Source organism: Bos javanicus, chromosome 13 (assembly GCF_032452875.1).
Source record: "Bos javanicus breed banteng chromosome 13, ARS-OSU_banteng_1.0, whole genome shotgun sequence".
NCBI lineage: Eukaryota > Metazoa > Chordata > Mammalia > Artiodactyla > Bovidae > Bos > Bos javanicus.
The window spans coordinates 38,594,256-38,616,545 of NC_083880.1; the positions used below are offsets into that span (position 1 = coordinate 38,594,256).

The 22,290-nt window shown below is 42.4% G+C and overlaps 2 protein-coding genes across 6 annotated transcripts; one reads left to right on the plus strand and one right to left on the minus strand.

Annotated features, from left to right (window-relative positions):
* Nucleotides 1-27: 27 nt before the first annotated feature.
* Nucleotides 28-13,334, plus strand: POLR3F (RNA polymerase III subunit F). 3 transcript variants are annotated; one of them, XM_061436365.1, is made up of 10 exons: nt 28-335; nt 1,651-1,768; nt 7,382-7,449; nt 7,797-7,817; nt 7,928-7,995; nt 9,312-9,424; nt 9,807-9,950; nt 10,174-10,281; nt 11,165-11,356; nt 12,479-13,334. In XM_061436365.1, the coding sequence occupies exons 1-10, from the start codon at nt 274-276 to the stop codon at nt 12,554-12,556; spliced, it is 972 nt and encodes a 323-aa protein (XP_061292349.1). In that variant the 5' UTR covers nt 28-273; the 3' UTR covers nt 12,557-13,334. The 3 variants fall into 3 exon arrangements, with proteins under 3 accessions (XP_061292349.1, XP_061292350.1, XP_061292348.1); XM_061436366.1 differs by lacking the exon at nt 7,797-7,817; XM_061436364.1 differs by lacking the exon at nt 10,174-10,281 and having other exon boundaries at nt 180-335.
* RBBP9 (RB binding protein 9, serine hydrolase) lies at nt 9,986-21,595 on the minus strand. Of its 3 annotated transcripts, XM_061436368.1 has the most exons (6): nt 21,437-21,592; nt 20,014-20,056; nt 19,173-19,278; nt 17,245-17,330; nt 16,699-16,886; nt 9,986-14,830 (listed from the first exon to the last, which is right to left on the minus strand). In XM_061436368.1, the coding sequence occupies exons 1-6, from the start codon at nt 21,533-21,535 to the stop codon at nt 14,828-14,830; spliced, it is 525 nt and encodes a 174-aa protein (XP_061292352.1). In that variant the 5' UTR covers nt 21,536-21,592; the 3' UTR covers nt 9,986-14,827. The 3 variants fall into 3 exon arrangements, with proteins under 3 accessions (XP_061292352.1, XP_061292353.1, XP_061292351.1); XM_061436369.1 differs by lacking the exon at nt 16,699-16,886 and having other exon boundaries at nt 21,437-21,595; XM_061436367.1 differs by lacking the exon at nt 9,986-14,830 and having other exon boundaries at nt 14,862-16,886.
* Between the last annotated feature and the right edge of the window lie 695 nt (nt 21,596-22,290).

The following is a 22,290-nucleotide window of genomic DNA, read 5'->3' on the forward strand; positions in this document are numbered from 1 at the left end:
CAGGCTTGTTCGTGCGACAGTCTCTGATTTTCTGGAAATACCAGAACGAAATACCAGAATGAAAATATCAGAACAGCGCGCGCGAGCGTGAAGCGGCGCAGGCGCGACTTGGCCACCTCTAGGCGACTGGCAAAGAAGGACCGTCTGCGACCTGAGGAAGAAAGCCCCTTGCGCCCCCCGAGCGCTGTCTTTACCCGCGACTGGCTTCCCTCGGCTCGCAATCCGGCCGCCCGGAGAGGTCTCTTCCCCCAAGGTCCCGGCACCTCCGCCCTCATGGCCGAGGTGAAGGTGAAGGTGCAGCCGCCCGACGCGGATCCGGTGGAAATCGAAAACAGGTAAATCGGGGAGTGAGGCTCGTTCCCCGCCTCTGGAGGCCCCCTTTCTCCCGGACCCTTCTCCCGTCTCTGGAAGACGGCACTCTTAAGAAGTTCAGAGCGAGTCGGACAGTTGACGAGATTGTGTGGCCGACCTTTCCTTGGGTCTGTCAGGGAAGCTGTCTACTCAGGCGCACCTTTCCTTAAAGTGATCCACGCCCAGAGTGAAGACTCGGCGTTTCCCCCCGGGAAAGTGTTAGTCGCTTGGTCGTGTCAGACTCCTTGCGACTCCATGGGGTACTGGTGTAAACACGTTCTGATCCAGGATCGCCCTTGTTACCAAGGAACTCCCGTGACGGAAGGTTTAACCAGACTTAGGGTGCAGTTTTCGATTATGAAGCAACAGACACCAAACGGTTTGAGCGCCATAATTAAGTGAAGGTTTTAGGGCACCCAACGCATCTTACGCTTACCCAAAGCATCTCCCAAAGCATCTCCAATACTTTGGCCACCTAATGCGAAGACTGACTCTTTTGAAAAGACCCTGAAGCTGGGAAAGACTGAGGGCGAGAGGAGAAGGGGACGACGAGGATGAGATGGTTGGATGGCGTCACTGACTTAATGGACATGAGTTTGAGTAAACTCCGGGAGTTGGTGATGGACAGGGAGGTCTGGCGTGCTGCAGTCCATGGGGTCGCCGAGAGTCGGACACGACTGAGCGGGTGAAAACTGAACTGAAGCATCTTATAATTTTATATTCTCTACTGTGCACTGAAGTGTTTAGGTTACCACAGAATTTATAAAGACCCCAGCTTTTTTAAACTGTTATTAATAACACACATGATGATCCTGTGACAAGGTGAAACTTGAGGTTTATTTTTGTTTGTTAGGGATAATTCCAAAACCAGGTCCCAGTTGTGGTGAATTGTCCCTAAAGAAACTTTGACTTCCCTCCAGAAGTGTTTGATCTGCCTCCTGCTTACAGACTTGTGGCTACCCAAGGCACTGCCTCTTCACTTTGTCATACTTGTTGCATCTGAGAAAATTGAAGCCTCAGCTTTAATGTGTTTTTCTGTGTTTTCATTTGACTTCTGTCCTAATTTAAAGTTCATATGAATAAGAAATGCTTCTCTTAAATACAATAAAAATGCAACTGTGTACTTCAAAAGCATCTTCCTCATTTTTAATGTGCTTTCATTCAGAACCATTGTAGAAACCCAGATTATCTGTCAAATGTGAAAAAAGGCACACTTCTAAACTGTTCTGCCTATATTTTCCCCCTACTGACTCTTGAACTAGGTAAAAACATGAATATCATTAATTCTTTTGTTCCTAGGATTATAGAATTATGTCACCAGTTCCCTCATGGAATCACAGACCAAGTAATTCAGAATGAAATGCCGCATATAGAAGCCCAACAGCGGGCAGTGGCCATCAATAGACTGTTGTCCATGGTAAGGTGAATCCAGCTAGTTCATGTAATTATTTATATGTTGTAATTGTCATTACTTTCTGTTATGTAGAATGAAACCATTCTCAAAAGTGTGGTAAGTTGTGACTGATAAGACTTCAAACCAGGAAACAGCTCAGACTCCCTAAACTAAGGAAAGAAGTAATATGCATTTTTACAAGACAAATAATTGTATTTTAACTGTTATATTTAGTAATTTGTCACTAAGGTACATACTGGCACACATGTACATATAGGCATAATCTGTTCCCACCTTCTGTTTGCTTCTTGCTGCTGCTGCTGCTAAGTTGCTTCAGTCGTGTCCGACTCTATGCGACCCCATAGACAGCAGCCCACCAGGCTCCCCCGTCCCTGGAATTCTCCAGGCAAGAACACTGGGGTGGGTTGCCATTTCCCTCTCCAATGCATGAAAGTGAAAAGTGAAATTGAAGTCGCTCAGTCATGTCCGACTCTTAGCAACTCCATGGACTGCAGCCTACCAGGCTCTTCCGTCCATGGGATTTTCCAGGCAAGAGTACTGGAGTGGGGTGCCATTGCCTTCTCCATCTTGCTGCTAGTAAAGACAAATATATAGTAAAGGCTTTGGATCAAATACATAAACTAGTATGAAGATTAAAAGACAAAAATGGAAATATTAATTATAACTACAATAAACAGCTAAGGGATAAACGTGATGGTCGGGAAGAAATAGACAATTTCTGCAGACCAGATTGTAATTGTCTGATTACTAATTCAATTTTAGTAGTAAAATTGAATTATTAATCAAAGCCTCCCAGCAAAGAAAAGTCCAAGACTGGATAGCTTCACAGGGTAGTTCTATCAAACACATAAAGAAGAGCAAATACCTATCCTTATCAAACCATTGCAAAAATTTGAAAAGGAGGAAACACTCCCAAATTCATTCTACAAGGCCATCATTACTCTGATACCAAAATCAGACAAAGATAATAGTAAAAAAAGAAAATCAGAAGCCAGTGTCTCTGATGAATATACATGTAGAAATCCTCAACAAAATATTAGCGAACCACATTCAATGATACACAAAAAGAATCATACACCATGATAATGGAAATTATTATAAGAATGCAAAAATGGTTCAGTATGCACAAATCAGTCAGTATAATCCACCACATTAAAAGGAAGCTTAAGTCACATGATCATCTCAACAGATGCAGAAAAGACATTTGACAAAATTCAACATCCATTCATGATAAAAACTCATCAGAGTTGGTATAGAGAGAACATACTTCAACATAATAAAGACTGTTTCTGGAAAACCCACAGAGAAGATCATCTTCAGTGGTGATAAGATGAAAACCTTTCCTCTAATATCTGGAAGATAGGAATTCCCTGGTAGTTCAGTAGTCAGGACTTGGCACTTTCACTGCCAGGAGCCAGGTTCAGTCCCTGGTTGGAGAACTAAGAGCCCACAAGCTGTGAGGCACGGCCAAAGAGAAAGAAAAAATCAGGAGGACGACAAGGAGGCCCATCTCACCACTTGTATTTAGCATAGTATTGGAAGTCGTAGCCACTGCAGTCAGATATGAAAAAGAAAGCATACAAATGGGAAGAAGTGAAACTGTCCTTACTTGCAGATGGCTTGATACTATATAAAGAAAATGCTAAAGTTTCAATCAAAAAAGCTATTAGAACTAATAAGTGAATGCAGTAAAGTTGCAGGATCAAGATTAATATACAGAAATCTGTTGCTTTCGTATACAGTGATAATGAACTATCAAAAAGAGGAAGCTAGAAAACAGTCTCTTTTAGAAGTAACATAAAAGGAGTAAAACAGCTAGAGACAAACTGGTGAAAGACCTAACTTTGAAAATTCTAAAACACTGATGAAGGAAATTGAAAATACTACAAAGTAATAGGAAGATATTCAATGGTCATGGACTGGAGGATTTAATATTGTTAAAATGTCCATATGACCCAAAGCAATCTACAGATCTAATGCAATCCCTATAAAAATGCCCAGGACACTTTTTACTGAACTAGAACAAATAATACAAAAATGCATGTGAAACAGAAAAGAGTCCAGATAGCCACAACAATCTTGAGAAAAAGAACAAAGCTGGAGGTATCATGCTTCCTGACTTCAGACCATACTACAGTATGGTTCTGGCATAAAAAGAGACATATAGATCAGTGGAACAGAATAGAAAGCCCAGATATAAACCCATCCACTTAATGGTCAATTAATCTAAGACAAAGGAGGAAACAATGCATAATGGGGAAAAGAGTCTCTTCAACAAGTAGTGCTGGGCAAAATGGATAACCACATGTAAAAAAATGAAATTAGGACATTTTCTCATACCATATATAAAAACAAACTCCAAGATGGATTAAAGGCCTAACAGTGAGATCGGAAACTGTAAAACTAGAAGAAAACATAGGCAGAACATGCTCTGACAGAAACTGTAGCAGTATTTTTAGAGAAATGCAAATCAAAACAATAAGGTATCATCTGACACCTGTCAGAGTGGCTATCATGAAAAAGACCACAGACAACAAATGTTGGTGGCAGTGTGGAGTAAAGGGAATCCTTGTACACTGTAGGTGGTGGGATGTAAATTGGTACCACCACTATTGAAAGCAGTATGGAGGTTCCTCAAAAATACTAAAAATAGAACTACCATACAATCCAGCAGTTCTACTCCTGGGTATATATATCAATGAAAACAAAAAGACTAATTCAGAAAGGTATACACACCCAAATGTTCCTTGGTGGCACAGTGGGTAAAGCGTCTATCTGCCATGTGGGAGATCCGGGTTGGATCCCTGGGTTGGGAAGTTCCCCTGAAGAAGGAAGTGACAACCCACTCCAGTACTCTTGCCTGGGAAATTTCATGGACGGAGAAGCCTGGTAGGCTACAGTCCATGGGATAGCAAAGAGTTGCACACGTCTGAGCAACTTCAATTCTCAAATGTTCATAGAAACATTATTTACAATAACCAAATGTGGAAGCAACCTAACTGTCCCATCAACAGATGAGTGGGAAAAAACAAACAAACAAAAACAGATGAGTGGATAAAGAAGATGTGGCATATAGATAGAGATATACACACACATATACATACAGTGAAATACTACTCAACTGTAAAAAAAAGAATGAAATTTGCCATTTGCAATAGCATTGATGGACCTGGAGGAGGGTATTAGTGAAATAAGTCAGAAAGACAAATACTATATGTTATCATTTATGTGTGGAATCTGTTGGGGATTTTTTCCCCGGGACTCGGAAGCGACGAACCTGAAAGAATGACACTCGGACAGTCTCTTGTAAGGACTGACAAGTTTATTTTTGTAGTCAAGTCTTTCTATAGAAGCAGGAACAAAGAGCTTAAAGTATACGGCCAGCAGAGCGCATACAGGGTTAACACATAATCAGTAAAAACATTTTAAGGACAATGTGTTCTAGGTGACTCATGTGCTTATCCCATAACCCATTTTTTCGAGTAACATCTTTATTTATTATTAAATCTTGGCGCCGAGCATAACCAAAGGCAGGAGATGTTTTTGTCCACAGTACACAAAGCCGGGTACTTTTGGCCCTTCGCCATTTTCCCAAGGACTTTTTCTTAATATGGCTATTTTGTACTGCGCTTCCCAACAGAATCTAAAAAATAAACGAATATGTTAATAACAAAACAGCCTCACAGATACAGAGAACAAATTAGTGGTTACCAGTTGGAAGAGGGAAGTGAGCAGGGGCATAAGAGGTGAAACAGGATGTGTTGTACAACACAGGGAATATAGCCAACATGTTATAGTAACTTTAAGTGGAGTACAGTCTATAAAAACTTGAGATCACTATGTTGTACACCCGAAACTAATATAACATTACTTCAATTAAAAAAAAAAGCAGTGCATCAGATTGCTGAACCCTGTTCTAACCAAAAGAGAAGGAGTGTTGTGATTTCTAGTCGCTTCACCATGGTGAAGGTCTTCAGCTTCTGGAAGCATAGAGCAAGGGATGCTGGGAAGTATGGTGATAAATGTTTTTGTCCTCAGACTCCACTTTCAGCCTTTTTCTTTCTATCTGAAAATTATCCTCAGCAGTCACCTGTTGCCAGTCCTGCAGTGGGCAGTGGTGAAGCTACTCAAGAATTTTAAGGAAGGGAGTAATTGTTAATAAATCACTAGTGTTGCCGATTTTAGCTCTTAAAGTGAAAGTGAAAGTGAAGTTGCTCAGTCGTGTCCGACTCTTTGCGACCGGGTGGACTGTAGCCCACCAGGCTCCTCCATCCGTGGGATTCTCCAGGCAGGAATACTGGAGTGGGTTGCCTTAAACTATCCTCAAATTCGTTCCCCTGTTTTCACTCCTCCCACCCCTGTATGTGTTCAGGCTCTTGGCTTCTTCTTGAACTGTTAGGTGCATCTTAACGGCCTTCCTCGCTGCGTGTGCCTCAGAGCAACCTGCTGTGTCTTAAAGGCAGTTCTGACCAAGTTACTCTCCCACCAGAAACCCTTCTCTCAGCTCTGGAGATTCAAGTCCAGACTCCAGGGTTTACCACTCTGAGCCCCTGCCTTCCCCACTGACCTCATCTCTCTGCACCCGCTGCCTCACAAGTTAGTTTTCACAGGGAACAGCTTGTTCTCTGTTCCCTGGCACGGCACGCTGTTCTGTGTCTCGGGCCTTTGCTCATTCTGTCTTCCCTGCTTAGAAGGCCCTTCCTCCTTTCCTCACACACTGACTCCTCATCCTAAGACTTAACTCCAGGCAGCACCCCTGAACCCACAGGCTGGGCCAAAGCGACTTTCCTGGGAGCCCATCCCCCCCTTCACTTGGCTCTGTCCTCACGCCACCCCGATGGTATTGAAATCAGCTGTGGAATTCTCTCTTGGAATTCATGTCTGTCCTCCCCACCCCAAAAATGTTCCCAGGACAGGTGTTCATTAAACGTTCACAAACTAAATTAAACAACTAAATGAAACTTCCAAATTGGGCTTTGTGGTTCAATTTTTTCCACTTAGGGGGCCGGGGGAGGGAGGGAAAGGACTGCTTTTCACCCATATACCAACCTGATTCCAAGTTACGGGTCTGCCCAGCCTTGACTCATGGGAACCTCTCTCAGTGATGCTTCCCTGAACTGCCAGGAGCCCAGTGGTACAGCCATCGGCATTCTCACAAGTTCAGACTCAAGGAAATGCAAGAGCATGGAATCATTGTGTCAAAATATTTTTGCATTAATAGCCTTTATCTGAACTTTTTAAAGATGTTGTATTTTATTATGTTTATATTTATTCAGTTTACTTGAATATGAATTTTTATTATTCTAAAGCTGCTTGTTTAAAGTTCTTATGCATTGATCTTATAACTAGGCTAGGATCTAACATGTAGGAAATTGTTATGTATTAATATTTGAGGAAATGGTGATATAAAGAGCTAAGTTTAAAAAATATACATATCACATGTGATATGTAGGGAAAATCTTAAGTACTCAAGGCAGGAACTGACAATTATACAAGGTAGGATATTTTAGTCTATGTAAAATATTGAAGAGTACATTAATGCTTGCCATTGGATTTGATATGTCTCCAAAATAGTTCACTGCTATTTTCTTTCTTTAAAAAAAAACAAAACTTTAGGGTCAACTGGATCTCTTAAGGAGCAATACAGGACTTCTGTATAGAATAAAGGATTCTCAGAATGCTGGGTAAGCACCTGATTTTTATTTTTAATATTGTAAAAGTAATATATGTTTGGGTGGGAAAGGCCAGTACAGAATTGCATCATGTAAACCTGGTCCTGCAAATCATCTTACCTCCCACAGGAGTTCCATTCCCCAGAGATAGTGACTCTAAATAATTTGGTATATATCCTTTCTTATAGGTATATATAAATATATATAGATTATTATATATTTATATACCATATATTTATATATAACCTCTTTTCTTTTTTTTTTTTTAACAAATTTGGATCATGCTATCCATACTGTTTTGCAACTTGTTTTTTTTCACTTACTGTATCTTGGACATCTTTTCATTCTGGTACATACAGCCCTGTCTCATTCTTTTTAAGGTAAGCCCTTTTGGTAAATAAGTCAATGTGATGACTTGTCTACTCATTCCTTTAAGTGATTGTATAGATGATTAGATTAGCCTTTTTAATTCTGCTTTATTCCCCTGCAGTAAAATGAAAGGATCAGATAACCAAGAAAAACTAGTGTATCAGATCATAGAGGATGCAGGAAATAAAGGTAAGTTTTAGAGGAACAAGCAGAAAAAACATTGTCTCTCAGACCAGATATTAGGGACGGAGATCCTGGCTTCCCAGGGTGTAGAGTAGTCAGTTCAGTCTGCTGAACTTTGTGTTCAAAGGAGAAGAAAATATAACACACATACTCACACACGCATATGTATACATATTTATAATGTACATATGTTTGAAGGCACCCAAGAGTGATGCTGTTGTTGCCTCAAGGGAGGCAGGAACTAGATGGCCACGGGCGGAGATGGAAAGAAACTTCTGAATTCTGAACCATGTACATGTATTATCCGAAGCAAATAAATTAAAACTGAAGGGTTTTTTTATCCTCACTTTCTAAATTTTGGAAGCCTTCGTTTCTTCCTCTTATCTGTAAATTGTGGATCATAACATCTCTTTGGTTTTTGTAGGAAACAATGGGACACCTAGTGCCCCATGGCAGTGTCTGATGTAGCTCCCTCCACAGCTGTTTAGTTCCTCTCCTGTTGCCCTCAAAGAACGGGATCTAAATTGCTGTTATTACAATTTAAGACCTGTTTGAGTCATTGATATTAGCTTCAGCAATTATGATGTAACCTAAAATTGTACAATTTTTCTATGTGTTAGGAAGTTAAATTACATTTTAAAAATAAATATGAAGACAGCATTCTCTATTTAAAACAAAATCTTCCTATCTTATTATGCCTTTTTGTTGGGAAGAAAATACAGCAAAATATTTTTACATAAATTCCCTTTATACGTATAATACTTATTTCCTTCTTTGAAAGAAAAATCGTAGCTTTCTGCACAGATTCTTAGTGACTGTAAGAACTGTACTCTTTCTGATTTCCAAATATAGTGGACATACATACACATAGATGCTCTCTAAAGGTTTTTTTTTTTTAATTACTCTCCATTGAGGATGGCAACTGACCCTGACCCAAACTTAAGTTTGTTTTTCACAGTATACGATCTAAAGTGAAATTTTAGAAAAAAGAGGCTGGAATGTAGGAGGGCACGGAAAGGCCAATGTATGTTAATTCAATGACATCAAGATTTTCCTTCCTTTAGAAAAATGTCCCTTATCATATGATTTTTAAAAGATACCATGCTAGCATTCCAAGAAATTTCCAGTTAGAAAATGGAACATACAACTTTTTTGCATATTTTTGTTACTTTATCTGAGATTCTTACCTGTGCGTCATTTTTCCTATAGCAATGCTCCAGGATTATATACATATTTTGCTAGATTTACAATGAGATATAAGCAGTGGGAAAAGAAACACAAATCCTATAGTATTAAACTTATCTTACTTTACTTTCTTACAGGAATATGGAGCAGAGATATCCGATACAAAAGCAACTTGCCATTAACAGAAATTAACAAAATTCTAAAGAATTTGGAAAGTAAAAAGCTTATCAAAGCCGTTAAGTCTGTGGCAGTGAGTAACAGTCTCTTTTCTTCTCTTGAATGTTCACTGTACATATATTGCTCCAAGGATATTTCAGGTGTTTATCGTTTTTTCGGCTATGTCATGATTTAAAACAACTGATCAAAAAACATTTTCAAAATTGTAGCTCACATTGGACCATTTGGAGATGCTGCTTTAGTCCATTAGCTATAACAGATGTACTCTGATAATGTCGGGTGTTAATAGGGGAAGCCAAGCACAAGGCGACTTGGTATGTTGTCCTGTAGTCCCAATAATTCTGTAAATCCCACACTGGTGTGAAATATAAAGTTTTGGGTTTTTAAGTCTTAGTTTTGGAAAACTGCTTTGTTACCTTTTAACCGTCTGCTGTGTGTGTGGTTTTTTCCCCTAGGCCTCAAAAAAGAAGGTGTATATGCTCTATAACCTGCAGCCAGACCGCTCTGTGACAGGTGGGGCCTGGTACAGTGACCAGGATTTTGAATCTGAATTTGTGGAGGTGCTTAACCAACAGTGTTTTAAATTCCTACAAACCAAGGTGAGCTATAACTGAGGAAACATCCCTCCAAGTGGTTTTTCTTTTTTTAAGTTTTTTCATAAGGAATGTTTAATCATACATATTGTATCTTATAGGAATTGAAAATACTGAAATTGGTCCTTTTTCCTAAACAAAATAGGTCCTGTTGTTGATTATCCTCTATAGAAATTGTGTTCAGAAGGTACTGGTATTCTTCATGAAATTTATATTTCTACCCTAATAGGCAGAAACCGCACGAGAAAGCAAACAGAATCCAATGATACAAAGAAATAGTTCATTTGCTTCATCACATGAAGTGTGGAAGTATATCTGTGAATTGGGAATCAGTAAGGTCAGAGCCCAGTCTCTAATTTTCATCTTATTTTTAAAAACTTTTGCTTCATTGTAGGGATATGGTTTACACTGTATTCTAAACACATCTGGCCCAGACCCTCTTCTCAGGTGATATCTGTGTATCTTCTACAGAATCCGCAAAATGTAGAACCCACTGTCCTAAGCCAGGCAGGCAAAGGCAGTCCTGGCCGTCAGGCACTTTCTGAACTGTATGTCCTTGAGCTTGGGCTCCAGAGCAGCAGGGTGGAAGCCTAGCCATGCATTTCACTACCAGATGCAAAAGTCTGTTCTGACAAGTTCTTGACTCTCCTGGGGACATTTCAACATATGTGCCAAACATCCGTCATTAGTATCAGTTGTCATTTATTGGTAGCTTCCTACTTAGGAGATGTAAGTGGCACTGTCAGCACATTCTTTGGAAGATCTGTACATATGGACACTGTGCTTAATTGCCCCTCACCATCAGAGAAGATGCTGAAGTGGCTGCTTGGACAAGTCATTTTCATTTCTGCTCTCCAGTTCTCTTTTATTTAAAAAAAACAGCACAGGAATTTGGACTATTTGCTGTCTAAAGTACCTTTCTGCTTAAGCATTTTTATAAATCTCCATCAGATTCTTGCTAAAGAAATGTGACAAGTCTAGATCCTCCTAGGAGGGCGAAGACATCAGCAGGTATCAAGCTCAGCAGTGAGCTCAGTGCTCTATCCCTGGAATCTGAGTGGTCTACTCTCACAGGCCATTGTTCAACTTCTTTGTGATTTCAGTTACTGTAGCACAATCCTTCCCCACTTCATCAAGAATTGTGACCTTTTACTGTTATCAGCACCCTCCAGAAGGATGACTCCTTGTTTTGAGTCCTTTCTAACATACTGCTTTTGTAGGTGGAGCTGTCCATGGAGGACATAGAGACCATCTTGAATACACTCATTTATGATGGGAAAGTAGAGATGACGATCATTGCTGCCAAAGAGGGCACCGTTGGCAGTGTGGACGGACACATGAAACTCTACCGGGCGGTCAGTCCCATCATCCCGCCCACAGGCTTGGTCCGGGCACCCTGCGGACTCTGCCCAGTGAGTTAAAATGGCTTCTCTTTCTACTTTACTGCCTGCGACTGCAGATGCCACCTAACTTAACGTACCAGCAAGAGCTGCTGAAAGCACCATGTAACCTTGATGACAGACCTTTAGTGAGCATGTCATCACCTTACATTCTTCCCTATAATAACCACCTTAAGGAAATTGGTTTTCTGCTCTTGATCCCAAAATGCACAATTCTTTTCTTAACCTTTTATTTTTTATTGGGGTATAGCCGATTAACCATGTGATAGTTTTAGATGCACAGCAGAGTGATTCAGCCATACTTACTCATGTATCTATTCTCCTCCAAACTCCCCTTCCATCCAGGCTGCCACATACATTGGGCATACATTGAGAGTTCCCTGCAAAATGCAGTTTTTGCTGAGGGCTAACCATTTCACCTAAGTAGGGAGGGTAATGGGGTTTGGTGAGAACCTGCTGTGGGCCAGACATGTTTTTGAAAATGTCTGTGGTCTCATAATCCTCCTGCACCCTTAGAGCTAGTGGTATTAGTGTGAGGGGACTTAGGGCAAGGAAGATTGAGAGCATTCAGCTGAGACTTGACAACCAGGCCTCACACCCGGAGGTGACATGTTCTCCCTTGTAGCACGCCCACGCTCGTCATTTGTTCGTTCCCACCCGTGCTGCAGGCTCTGTCCCTGCTCTTGTGGTGTGTATATTCTCGGACTGCCTGTCTGCTTTCTATTGTCTACAGCTCATGCCCTGGTTTCAACTCCCAGAAAAAAGGCTACTCTGTTGGGAATTCTATTTAGCACTTTCACAAAAAGGAAGGTGACTAAATATGAAACACTTGATTAGTTAAGATTAAGTCATTTGTGTGTACAGATCTCCGATCCTGGACCGTTGCCTGCCTTCTGCCCAGTGGACAGGTAGACTAGTCAGCTTAGTGCTGTGGCAACCATGATCAGAGCAGGACTTCTTCCAGGACCTAACCTTTCACTTTGAAAGTTTTGTTTTTAATATTGCTTTAAATAAATGCTTGAAATATTGGATATTTTGTTAGAATTTTTAGTTTTAGTTGATATTTAAGACATTACCTATAATATACTAATTTTAAAACTTGAGTTTGAATGTAACCTTTTTTCTTTTCTAAAGGTTTTTGATGACTGCCATGAAGGTGGTGAGATTTCACCATCTAACTGTATTTACATGACAGAGTGGCTCGAATTTTAATAGAGAACTATGAACTTTGCTGACGTTTTGCAAATGAAGTTACTTCAGGAGCAAATAATTTAATTCATGATGGAACATCACACTCCCTTGACAGCATTCAAGGTACAGACTTGCTGCTACAGAAAAATATTTTTTTTTAATCTATGAAGACTAAATTTATATTGATAGTGTAGTCAGCAGGGTATGAAACAGATAATAAGGTTAGTGGAGAAATCCATTCTTCAGTAAGTAAAATACTTAGAACCTCTGGAAGACCACCTGTTGGAACTTTGGAGATTTCTGATGATTCACAAGAAAAGAAGCCAGCGAGTCAGTATTCGCCAAGGACTGTGATAATGGCCAGAACTTTAAAATGCCTGTTTTAAAGGTGTTTATCAAGGTCTTCATTGGGAATTTTTTACATATGGCTCAGTGTCACCATTTCTGTTTTCTCCACGGTTTCATTGAGAAGAAACGAAAAGTGGGGAAGGAGGAATAGCAGGGGAGGACGCAGACTTGGAGCATGAGGTGGGAGACAGCAGAGCATCCCTTTCCACACACTACTGATGCCTTTTTATGTCAGAAATGTTCTTTCTGAGGATTACATTGGTGTACTTACCTCAAACCCAAACGGTGACTGTTGTCAAGGACATGTTTTCAGTGCATAAATGTTCATTGTTCTCATCCTAAAGGGAATATCTTCCCTGGCTCTTTGTTGTTAAAGTCTGTGGCTCAGTTGTATTATTTGCTAGAATTTTCCCCTAGATTCTTATTTAACTAAAATTAAAACTAAAAATAATCCATTGCCTTCCATTCCTTTTGGGGGGGGGGGAAGGGAGTATCATTCTTCTTTCCTTATCCTATCTTCAATTTGTTTCCATATATAACAGGTCTAAACTAAGCAAGAAGTTGTTATAACTGTCCTCAGTTTCAATAGCACTTTCAGTCCCAATCCTTAGGTGAACAGAAAACAATAGGTCACTTCATGTTTTGTTGCACAGAATTCAGCTATAGGGCTTTTTAGGATCTCAGCTGTCGTACTTTCACTTTGTGGCGCCACTTAAAGGTTTCGGTGTCCAGGTCAAAAGCCAGGGGCCAAGGGAAAGGAAAGTTACTCCTGGGGCCTGGGTTCAAACCTCAGTTTGAAGAACCATCACAAAGGGTTATTTTGAGATAAATAGTAAAATAAAACTCAGCTCAGTAACCAGTTTGTAAGAACCATATAAATTCTGTGGTGAGCTCTATAGAATTAGCATTTGATGACACTGGTGTTTGAAACAGAGATCATTTCAATTATTGGGTATGTTTTAGATCCAGAAGGGTCTGGGAGCCAGAAACTACAGAGGGCTTCGGTTCCCCTGAGAGTGGACTGGTAGGATGTGTATCTGCCCTCCTGGGACCTGGCCTGTCAGAGTCAGAAGTGGAAAGAAGGAACCAGTTTGCGTTTTAAATACAGATTTTTTTTTTTCAATACAGATTTTGTACTATATATTGAGGGCCAGAGATTGTTTAAAGTTGACAATCTGTGGCTAAACCATAAGTATTCCTTACCTACCAGACTAAAGAGTCCCTTTAAACTTTTTCCCCTTAGCCTGTTTTTCATTCTGAATATTAAGAAGGGAAGAGGTGATTTAAAAATACAGCACCTCTGATGTTGGTTACATGGATATTTATAGGAGTAAGTTCTGACGAGAACAAACTGTGGGGCTCTAGGCTCACAACACCACAAAGTCCAACTGGACGTGAAGTCCTACTCCTCACAGCTGATCTCCGTTTAGTGTACAGCATTTTGCTCACCTGAACACAGATATTCCCTGGAGTCTGTCAAGGCCCGTCTCTGCTTTATACTGATCTGTACGTACAGAGTCAAACAGAGAATCATGAAAGGCCACGATCTGATAGTTTTCATGAATAGTTCATGTGGGATTCTGTCATGTAACTTCTCTGATCTCGGTTTGGTGATGAGTAAGTTTTATAGGGCGGTAATTTTTATCATGATCAACTAAGCAAACCAATCAAAAGTAACTCAGTGGAGTCACTTCGACTGTGTTGGTGGGTGAGGGAAGAATGTATCATGTGCTCTAGCACAGCGCTGTCCAGGGGAACCTTCTCTCAGGATGGAGATGCTCTGTATCTTTGTCCAGCAAGGCAGCCACTAGTCACCCATGATGGCAGAGCACCTGCACTGTGGCTTCCGTGAGTGAAGAACTGCACGTTGTCTTGCTGGCTCCCCGAGGCTACTGGCTGCCATGCTGAGTGGCACAGCTGGACTGCCATATGGCTCCAAACTCGTTACTTTTATAGGAAAGAAGAATAGCGAAGTTAATTATTTTTCAATTGTATGTATTTGTTTTTTTCTACAGAGAAAGAGTACAACAAAGTATTATGGACTGTTATTTGTATAAGTTTTTGCTTTTAAGAAAGGACTGCAGAAAACAAGAAAGAACACATATAGAACAATTACTACTGCCAAATAATTCAAACAGAATCGAACTTTGATTACAGGCTTAGTCATATCAGTGCTACACAACCTCTCTTAAGAAAATTATTCAACTGATTTATCTACTTTGCTTTTCACTAACTCATCAGATTTATTTTTAGTTATAAAAGACACATTCAGCCCAGCAAACTCAGAACATTCCCAGCTGTAGAAAGTAAACAAGAGATGTCCACCACACCATACCTAGCAAGATTCCCAGCCCCCTAAGGTAGTTACTGCTGAAAGCTTAGAGACTGTCTCCTGACTTTTTAAAAGCACATTTAGAAATCAAGACTCTTCAGCTTCAAATGATAGCTTTGAATCTTCATGAGGTGTAAATGGTGGGAATTCACATTACTGAAGCAAATGTCAGGTGTGAATTTACTGGAAAGTGTTTGAGGCAATACTTAGGGATCATCATAGCCAAAAAACATTGGAAAATGAGAAAGGGTTTTTTGAGGGAGTGTGATTAGAAGAAAAATCATGGAATGATGCTAAAAGAGATCTCAAGGCCCATGGAAACTGAAAGGTGGAGCATTTTACAGAACAAAACTTGAGGCGTGGTGAGATCATTTTTTAAAATATTTAAGACTGTAACAGAATCCAAATTGTTCCATGACTTTGTCCTTTGACATAATATCTGTTTCTCAGGCTTTTCTCAGGCTTTTCTCAGGCTTTACAGAGAACCATTTACAGCACCTGGCTAAGGGAATACCTAAGGCAGAGGTCACACAGGGGTGGTCTGAACTTTGTGTCTCACAGTGTTTGTAAATTTATTTACACTGTAGTTGCCAGCTAACATAACCCATATGTCTGTGGACTGAACATAATTCATGTACATATGGATTATATACATATATATATATATACACACACACACACAATAGTCCCTAAATTTAAAACCCACTGTATAAATTTGTTTTGATTGAAAAATCAGAAAGATTGGCAATATCTTGGCAAAAATTCCCACATGGCAACGGGGCCCAGGAGTTCTCCCTGTTCATTGCCCGGTTGGCCTCAGCGGTCTGGCCCGATCCTTGCCGATCCAGTCGGCTCTTCTCATGTTCACCACCTGCCCCTGCACACCCCTGCCTCCACCTCCTTATGTGTCACTCTCGACGTGTTTGAGGGTGAGGGGTCAGGTGTCAAAGGGGAAGGACTTGGTCTGGGTTAACATCTGGGGTCAGCTCCCAACTGCAGAGCGTTCAGAGCTCTTCACCAACGCTGGGCCTTCAGTCATGTTTTCTTTCCCCGAAAACAAAAGTTTTATGTCAGAGAGCAATGCAGCTCCTTCATCGTAACATGAAACCTGTTTTAATCCGAACTGGGGGGGTCAGGAAACCTAGGTTTTGTTTCTGTCTTACTCTTACTCACTTTGGACAGGTAAGGGTGGTTAAGCTGTCCCCTGTCCCTTTCCAAGTGGGAAAAAGAATATTTTAGGTCATAGCAATTTGAGGAGATGTAGATTCTGTTGAGAACAAAAATGCTGTTTGAAAACTGAAACGTGTTTTTTTAGGTATTTTGGGCCTTAATTGGATCTGTTTTATGTGTCAGTATTCACGTGATAATAGAGATTGTCGACTATTAATAATCTGATAGTTGCCCTCCTCCCATGTTGGTATGCAGATAGCAGGAGCCATCCTGTCTACGCTGGTACTTTCAGCATGGACCCGACTGCACTAACCAGTTCATGAAACTCCGTGTTCTGGAAATGGCCACGGTCAGTGAATTTGTACAATTTGGCTTCCAGCCTGTCGGCCACTTCTTGTTGTTCCTTCCAAGGAAGGAAAGGGTCATCGGTGGAGCCAAACTGCACAATGTGAGGGCAGTTGGCTTTGATCTTCTCCCACTGCCAGGGCCGACTGAAGTAGCCTGTGAGAAAAACACCGAGCATCTCAGTGCCGTGGACCATTTCCACTCTAGCTGCTCTAGTGAAGACCACAGCAGGGACATAAAGAATCCGAACCCCACTGTGAGTTTGCCGATCTGTAGGGCTTGATACTGTGGCTACTGGTGAAGAGGGAAGGTGTGGTTCGGGGGCTCAGTTCTAGATTGTGGATTACAAGCTGGTCCACCGCTCTAAGTGCCTACCTTATATCTAGATGGGTGGTGAGTATTTCTCATGTGCGATTAAACGTCTTGTTAGCCTGTCAGAAGACAGTGCTGTTTTATCATGGAGCCCCTTGACTACAGGAGGGGCTCTCCCCGGGGTCTCTGCTTTCAGACTTACCGCTTGCACGCTCGTTCGCATCCCCCAGGTCAGATGTGTACGCAGCCACTAACACGATAGCATACACCCGGTGGGTCTCGGCGTACCTGGAGAGACAGGAATGACGTAGCTTATGTCTAGTGTTAAATGTAATTCCCAGAAAGGCAGTAAGCCACCCAAAATCACTTGACTCAGCCTACAGAAAGCACATGGTGCAGGCTGCTGAGCTTGGTATGAAAAAGAGCAAGCAAACTGCAGGAGAACTAGGAGCCCAGCAGGCAACTGCCTCACCTGGGCTACCTGAGCTTCTACTCAGTTCTCAAAGTAGTGCAGGCCTCGCCTGGAATAAGCATAACAAGGGTAATCATTCATCTCGATGTGTGGGTGCATCCACCTTCAGCCTGCACTGGCTTTACCTTTTGGTTAACGCGCAGTTTCCCTGGCTCGGCCCCAGAGCATCTGTTCAGAGGACTGAGAGCGAGGCCCAGGAATCAGCACTCTAAGGCATAACACCTCCCCAGCCCAGGTGACGGGAGCGGGTGGTCTGTGTCCTACTGCAGAACCTTGCCTCTCACATGATGCTCCACTCTGTGCTGTTACTCGTTTGCATTGTGTCACATCTGTTTCCCCCCCAGCAGGTCTGGGCCTTCTTGCTGTTTCTGGCCCTGTTCCCTCAAACAGTGCCCAGCAAGCAGACGCTCAGCTGACGGTGTAGGTAGTTCCCTTACTGAGCAGAGACTGGGAAGGGGCTCCTGCCTTTAAAGAAGGCACATGGTTATTAGCAGCGGCCTGAGAAAAATTCAGCTGGCCTTGAGTTGGTACAGATTTTGGCGTAAAGTGATTTCTTCATTTTCCAGACAACCCATTGCAGCTTGTGAACACTACGCCTACCACGATTCTGCAGGTCCACATCAGAAAGCATTCTTGTAGCTTCAACAGGTGTGGCTTACAGGTTATGGGACCTGGCAAGATTTCTCTGACAAACAATTCATGTGACATCCTGAGAGACTGAGTAGGACAAGAGGCCACACAAAACAATAATCCTTTGTCATCCAGCCTCACAAATGAGGAAACCCAACCCTAACAGGCTATTCAGCCAGCTCTGTCCTTACTCTAGGCCTTAGAAGCCTGCAGGGTGACGTTCTAATAGGGCAGCAGGGATGTGCCTGTGAACCCTGAGGACTGGGGGTGGGGCTGGTTGACAGCTTCCACCTTCCCATAGGGATTTACTGAGCACCTACCATATGCCAGACACTCCCCCAGGCTGGGGATTCGGTGTCAGAATAACAAAGTCCCACCTAATGGAGTTTACATTTGAGTGGCAGGAGACAGACAAGAAATGAATAGGATGTCAGATGATAAAAAGTGCTATAGATAATAAGGGGCATCACAGATATAAAGGGAGTAAGATTCAGTGAGGTGAGGTGAGGTTGCTGTTTCACAGGGAGTGATTCCAGAAGGCCTCACTGGAAGGTGACGTGGAGCAGAGACTTAAGAGAGAAGAAGGCCACACAGGTTGTCTCGGGACTAAGTCCAGGTAGGACGATGGCCAGCACGGGCCTGAGGAAGGCGTGTGCTCAGAGTGTTCAAGGACTGCGGTGAGGTCTATAAGCCAGGCAGGGGGCAGCTATGGGGAGATGGCAGAGATGACATGGGTGGTGGTGGTGTTCAAGGCCGAGATATTCTTCTGGGGGGGTCAGGAGCTGCTGGGGTTTGGAGGCACTCTTGTTTTAAAAGGATCACTGTATCCGTGTCTGAGTGAATTACATTTCTTTAATCCACTAACCAAACCAGGAAGGAATTAGGACAGATCATATTACCACTTCTGAGGGCAGCACTGTTTCCTCTGCAGTGGAAACTTAAGACATGCACCAGCTATTTCCCAGGCAAGCACGGCTGCAGCCCCTGGCAGGGGCGGGGGAAGGGGTGACATTCAACAGGGACCGAACCTCATGGCTGCGATGGCCCCAGAGCTGTGGCCAATGATGATGGTCTCCTCGTCACAGTGCAGCTCCATCTCCATGAAGGGCAGCCAGATGCTCTCTCGGGCTGTGACTGCGGTTCAGGGGAAAGGAAGAGTCTGTCACTCAACAGGGGCAGTCTTAGCTCAGTCCTGCCCACCCTTCTAACACAGGATTGCTCAGTAAACTACAGGACCCCAACAGGGGATGGGGCTTTTTTCATGGAGCCAAAGTTTCCTGTGTTGCTGTTGGAAAGACTCAAATCTGTAGTTTGGGTAAATAATTTTGTTTTTATTTTTTTACCATGTTCTTGTAAGGAAATACTAAAGAAAAAATACAACTCTGAAGTTTTAATGTAAACTTTTCAACTGAAAAACAGAAATCCTGTTGACAACATTGTCTCTCAAGTTGACGTCCACATATACTCTTTCTTTCCAAGAAGGAAATTCCTGAGACAAGTCACAGACATGCTCAGAACAAAAGTGGCAAAGTTACATTTTCTATTATTAGGATCTCATAGAGATGCTATAACTTTTGTCATATCTCTGCCTGAAATGAAAAACCCATGAATTCTGCCTGAAAATATTTGATTATAGAAGGGAAAATCAAGTTGCTTACAAAGTTGAAAATTAAGTTTTACCAACCCTGGGTGCTCTTCTTGCTCCTCCTAGAACTTTCTATCACATCTTTTGGTTTGTAGCCTCCTCCCCTCAAATACTTGCCATCATTCATCCTGAGGTATGTATTCCCTTCGGCTTCTCTACCAGAAAATGGCAAGATTGAAACCCAACAAGAGTGGGCTTTTTAAAGATACATTTAAAAAACTTACTTGGGTCAGGCATGTTTTTAGACAAACACTGGAAACCAGGTATCTACAATATGAGGGGGAAAGAAAAAACTATTATAAGGCACTTAGTTACAACTAGTAATGGCTAATAAGAAATGAGACACCTGATATGAGCTTTATCAATTCAATAAGTATTTGCTTCTATTATGAAATGAAGTGGATTAAATGGTATAGGATTAAATATGAACAAACAGTCCCTCCTCATGAACTGCCACCTGTCAGTAGTTCTCTATCCAGCCAGCTCTGCAGATCTCTATATGTGCATCTACAAATCTCCATTTATCACCACCAGTGTATATGTAGACAGAGGGCTCCAGACCTGGAGCCAATCCGACTATGCTCCAGGGAATAGGTAAGATGTGCACAAAGCTGGTACAGAGAGGGGGAGATCCCATCCTCCTGGACACTTTTCTAGCTCCATTGTGGCTCTCAGCCATAAGCCTGAGATTTTATTCTAGACCTGCTCTGCTGCTGCTGCTAAGTTGCTTCAGTCGTGTCCGACTCTGTGCGACCCCATAGACAGCAGGCCACCAGGCTACCCCGTCCCTGGAATTCTCCAGGCAAGAACACTGGAGTGGGTTGGCAACTCAGGAAACAGTCATTACCTAATTACAGAAGAGGGTTTAAAAAAAAAATTCAATCTGCAGAAGACAACACAGATGCCATTGTTATAAAACTCACAAAGAAGCCAAATTTACCAAGGTATTGTTTAAAGCATACATATGGACGTTGAAAAGCACATTTTTTTCAGAGTGGACTGAATTTAAAAACAGACAGGCTTCCCTGGTGGCCCAGAAGGTAAAGCGTTAGCCTACAATGTGGGAGACCTGGGTTCTATTCCTGGCTGGGGAAGATCCCCTGAAGAAGGAAATAGCAACCCACTCCAGTACGCTTGCCTGGAATATTCCATGGATGGAGGAGCCTGGTGGACTAAAGTCCATGGGATCGCAGAGTTGGACACGACTGAACAACTTCACTGGTTCACTGGCTTAGAGGGCAGGGAAATGGGATGGAGGGACATACAGGTGGCTCTGAAGGTATTGGGAAGGTTCTAGATTTCGGCTTGGTGACAGGACTCTCAGGTATTGATTACATCGTGCTTCAGGATGAACACACGTGTTACGTACATCCTTTGTATATATCAACATTATGAATTAAAAGAGAGCAGAGGAGACAGGTAAATTATCTGAACCTGCAGGAGATACGGGGAGTGGGCGTTCTCTAGTTTCTAGAGGTGAAGCTAGGACTCTAGCCTCAGAGAAGCCCTCCAGCCTGCTTCACCAGCCCGATTTCCAGCCCTCCTTGCAGAGTCTAAGACAGGGCGGCAGGGCTTTGCAAGGTGTGGGAGCGGAGCGCCCTGCGACGCCAGGCCAACCCTCCCAGCGCAGGTCGGCGCGGCTCCTACCTGCTCCAGCTCCCTCTTCACCCAGCCGTACCACCCGTGGGTGGCCACATCCTCGCCCCCATTCCCCGGGATGATCACTGCCTTGCATGGAGCCGCCATGTGTGCAGCAGACCTATGGTGCTCAGGGGCCTGATCAACCGGGGAGCCTGCCCCGTGGCATTCTGGGAATTGTAGTTCCGGGGTGGAAAGCGCGTATTCCTGTGAGCTGCTGGTCCACCTGCTCCACTGGAAGCACGGGCAAATCTTGAGGGGTTCCAGCAGATGTAAACCACTAGTGCTCTCATCCCCCCAATCCCCCTTATTTGGAACAGAATGTGGTATTCCGAGAATGTGTTATCTCTTACCTAAAATTACTAATATTTCTATAGAAAATGTGTTTTCATTTCCTAAAAGCAGAACACAACCCGTTTTATTAGTTGCGGATTCCTGATTTCAAAATGGTTCTTAGTAGAATAGTCAGTATCAGCCAATAACAGTCAATAGCAGCAGGGGAATGGGGGGAAAAAAAAGAATTAGAACTCAAAGCCTAGTTATTAAAAAAAAAAAAAAAAAAGCTTTGCTGAAACCCTTTGGGGAGTTCTGGGTTTTGAGAGGGGGCGTGAGCCACTCATTACCTTGAATGGCCTTCAATAAACCTTTCTCTACTCCAGGCTCTGATGTTTCGATATTGTTTGGCCTAACTGTGTATCAAGCATATTAACTTGTGTTCACTAGCCTGTCCTAGGGGCATGTATATCCAAAACACTTAATGTTTCATCCTGGGTTTTGTATTGAATTCTTCTCAGGGTGTATGGTACGTCAGAGGCTCTAGTGGCTCATGACTGATCCCTGTAGAAATGGATAGCAGACAACAT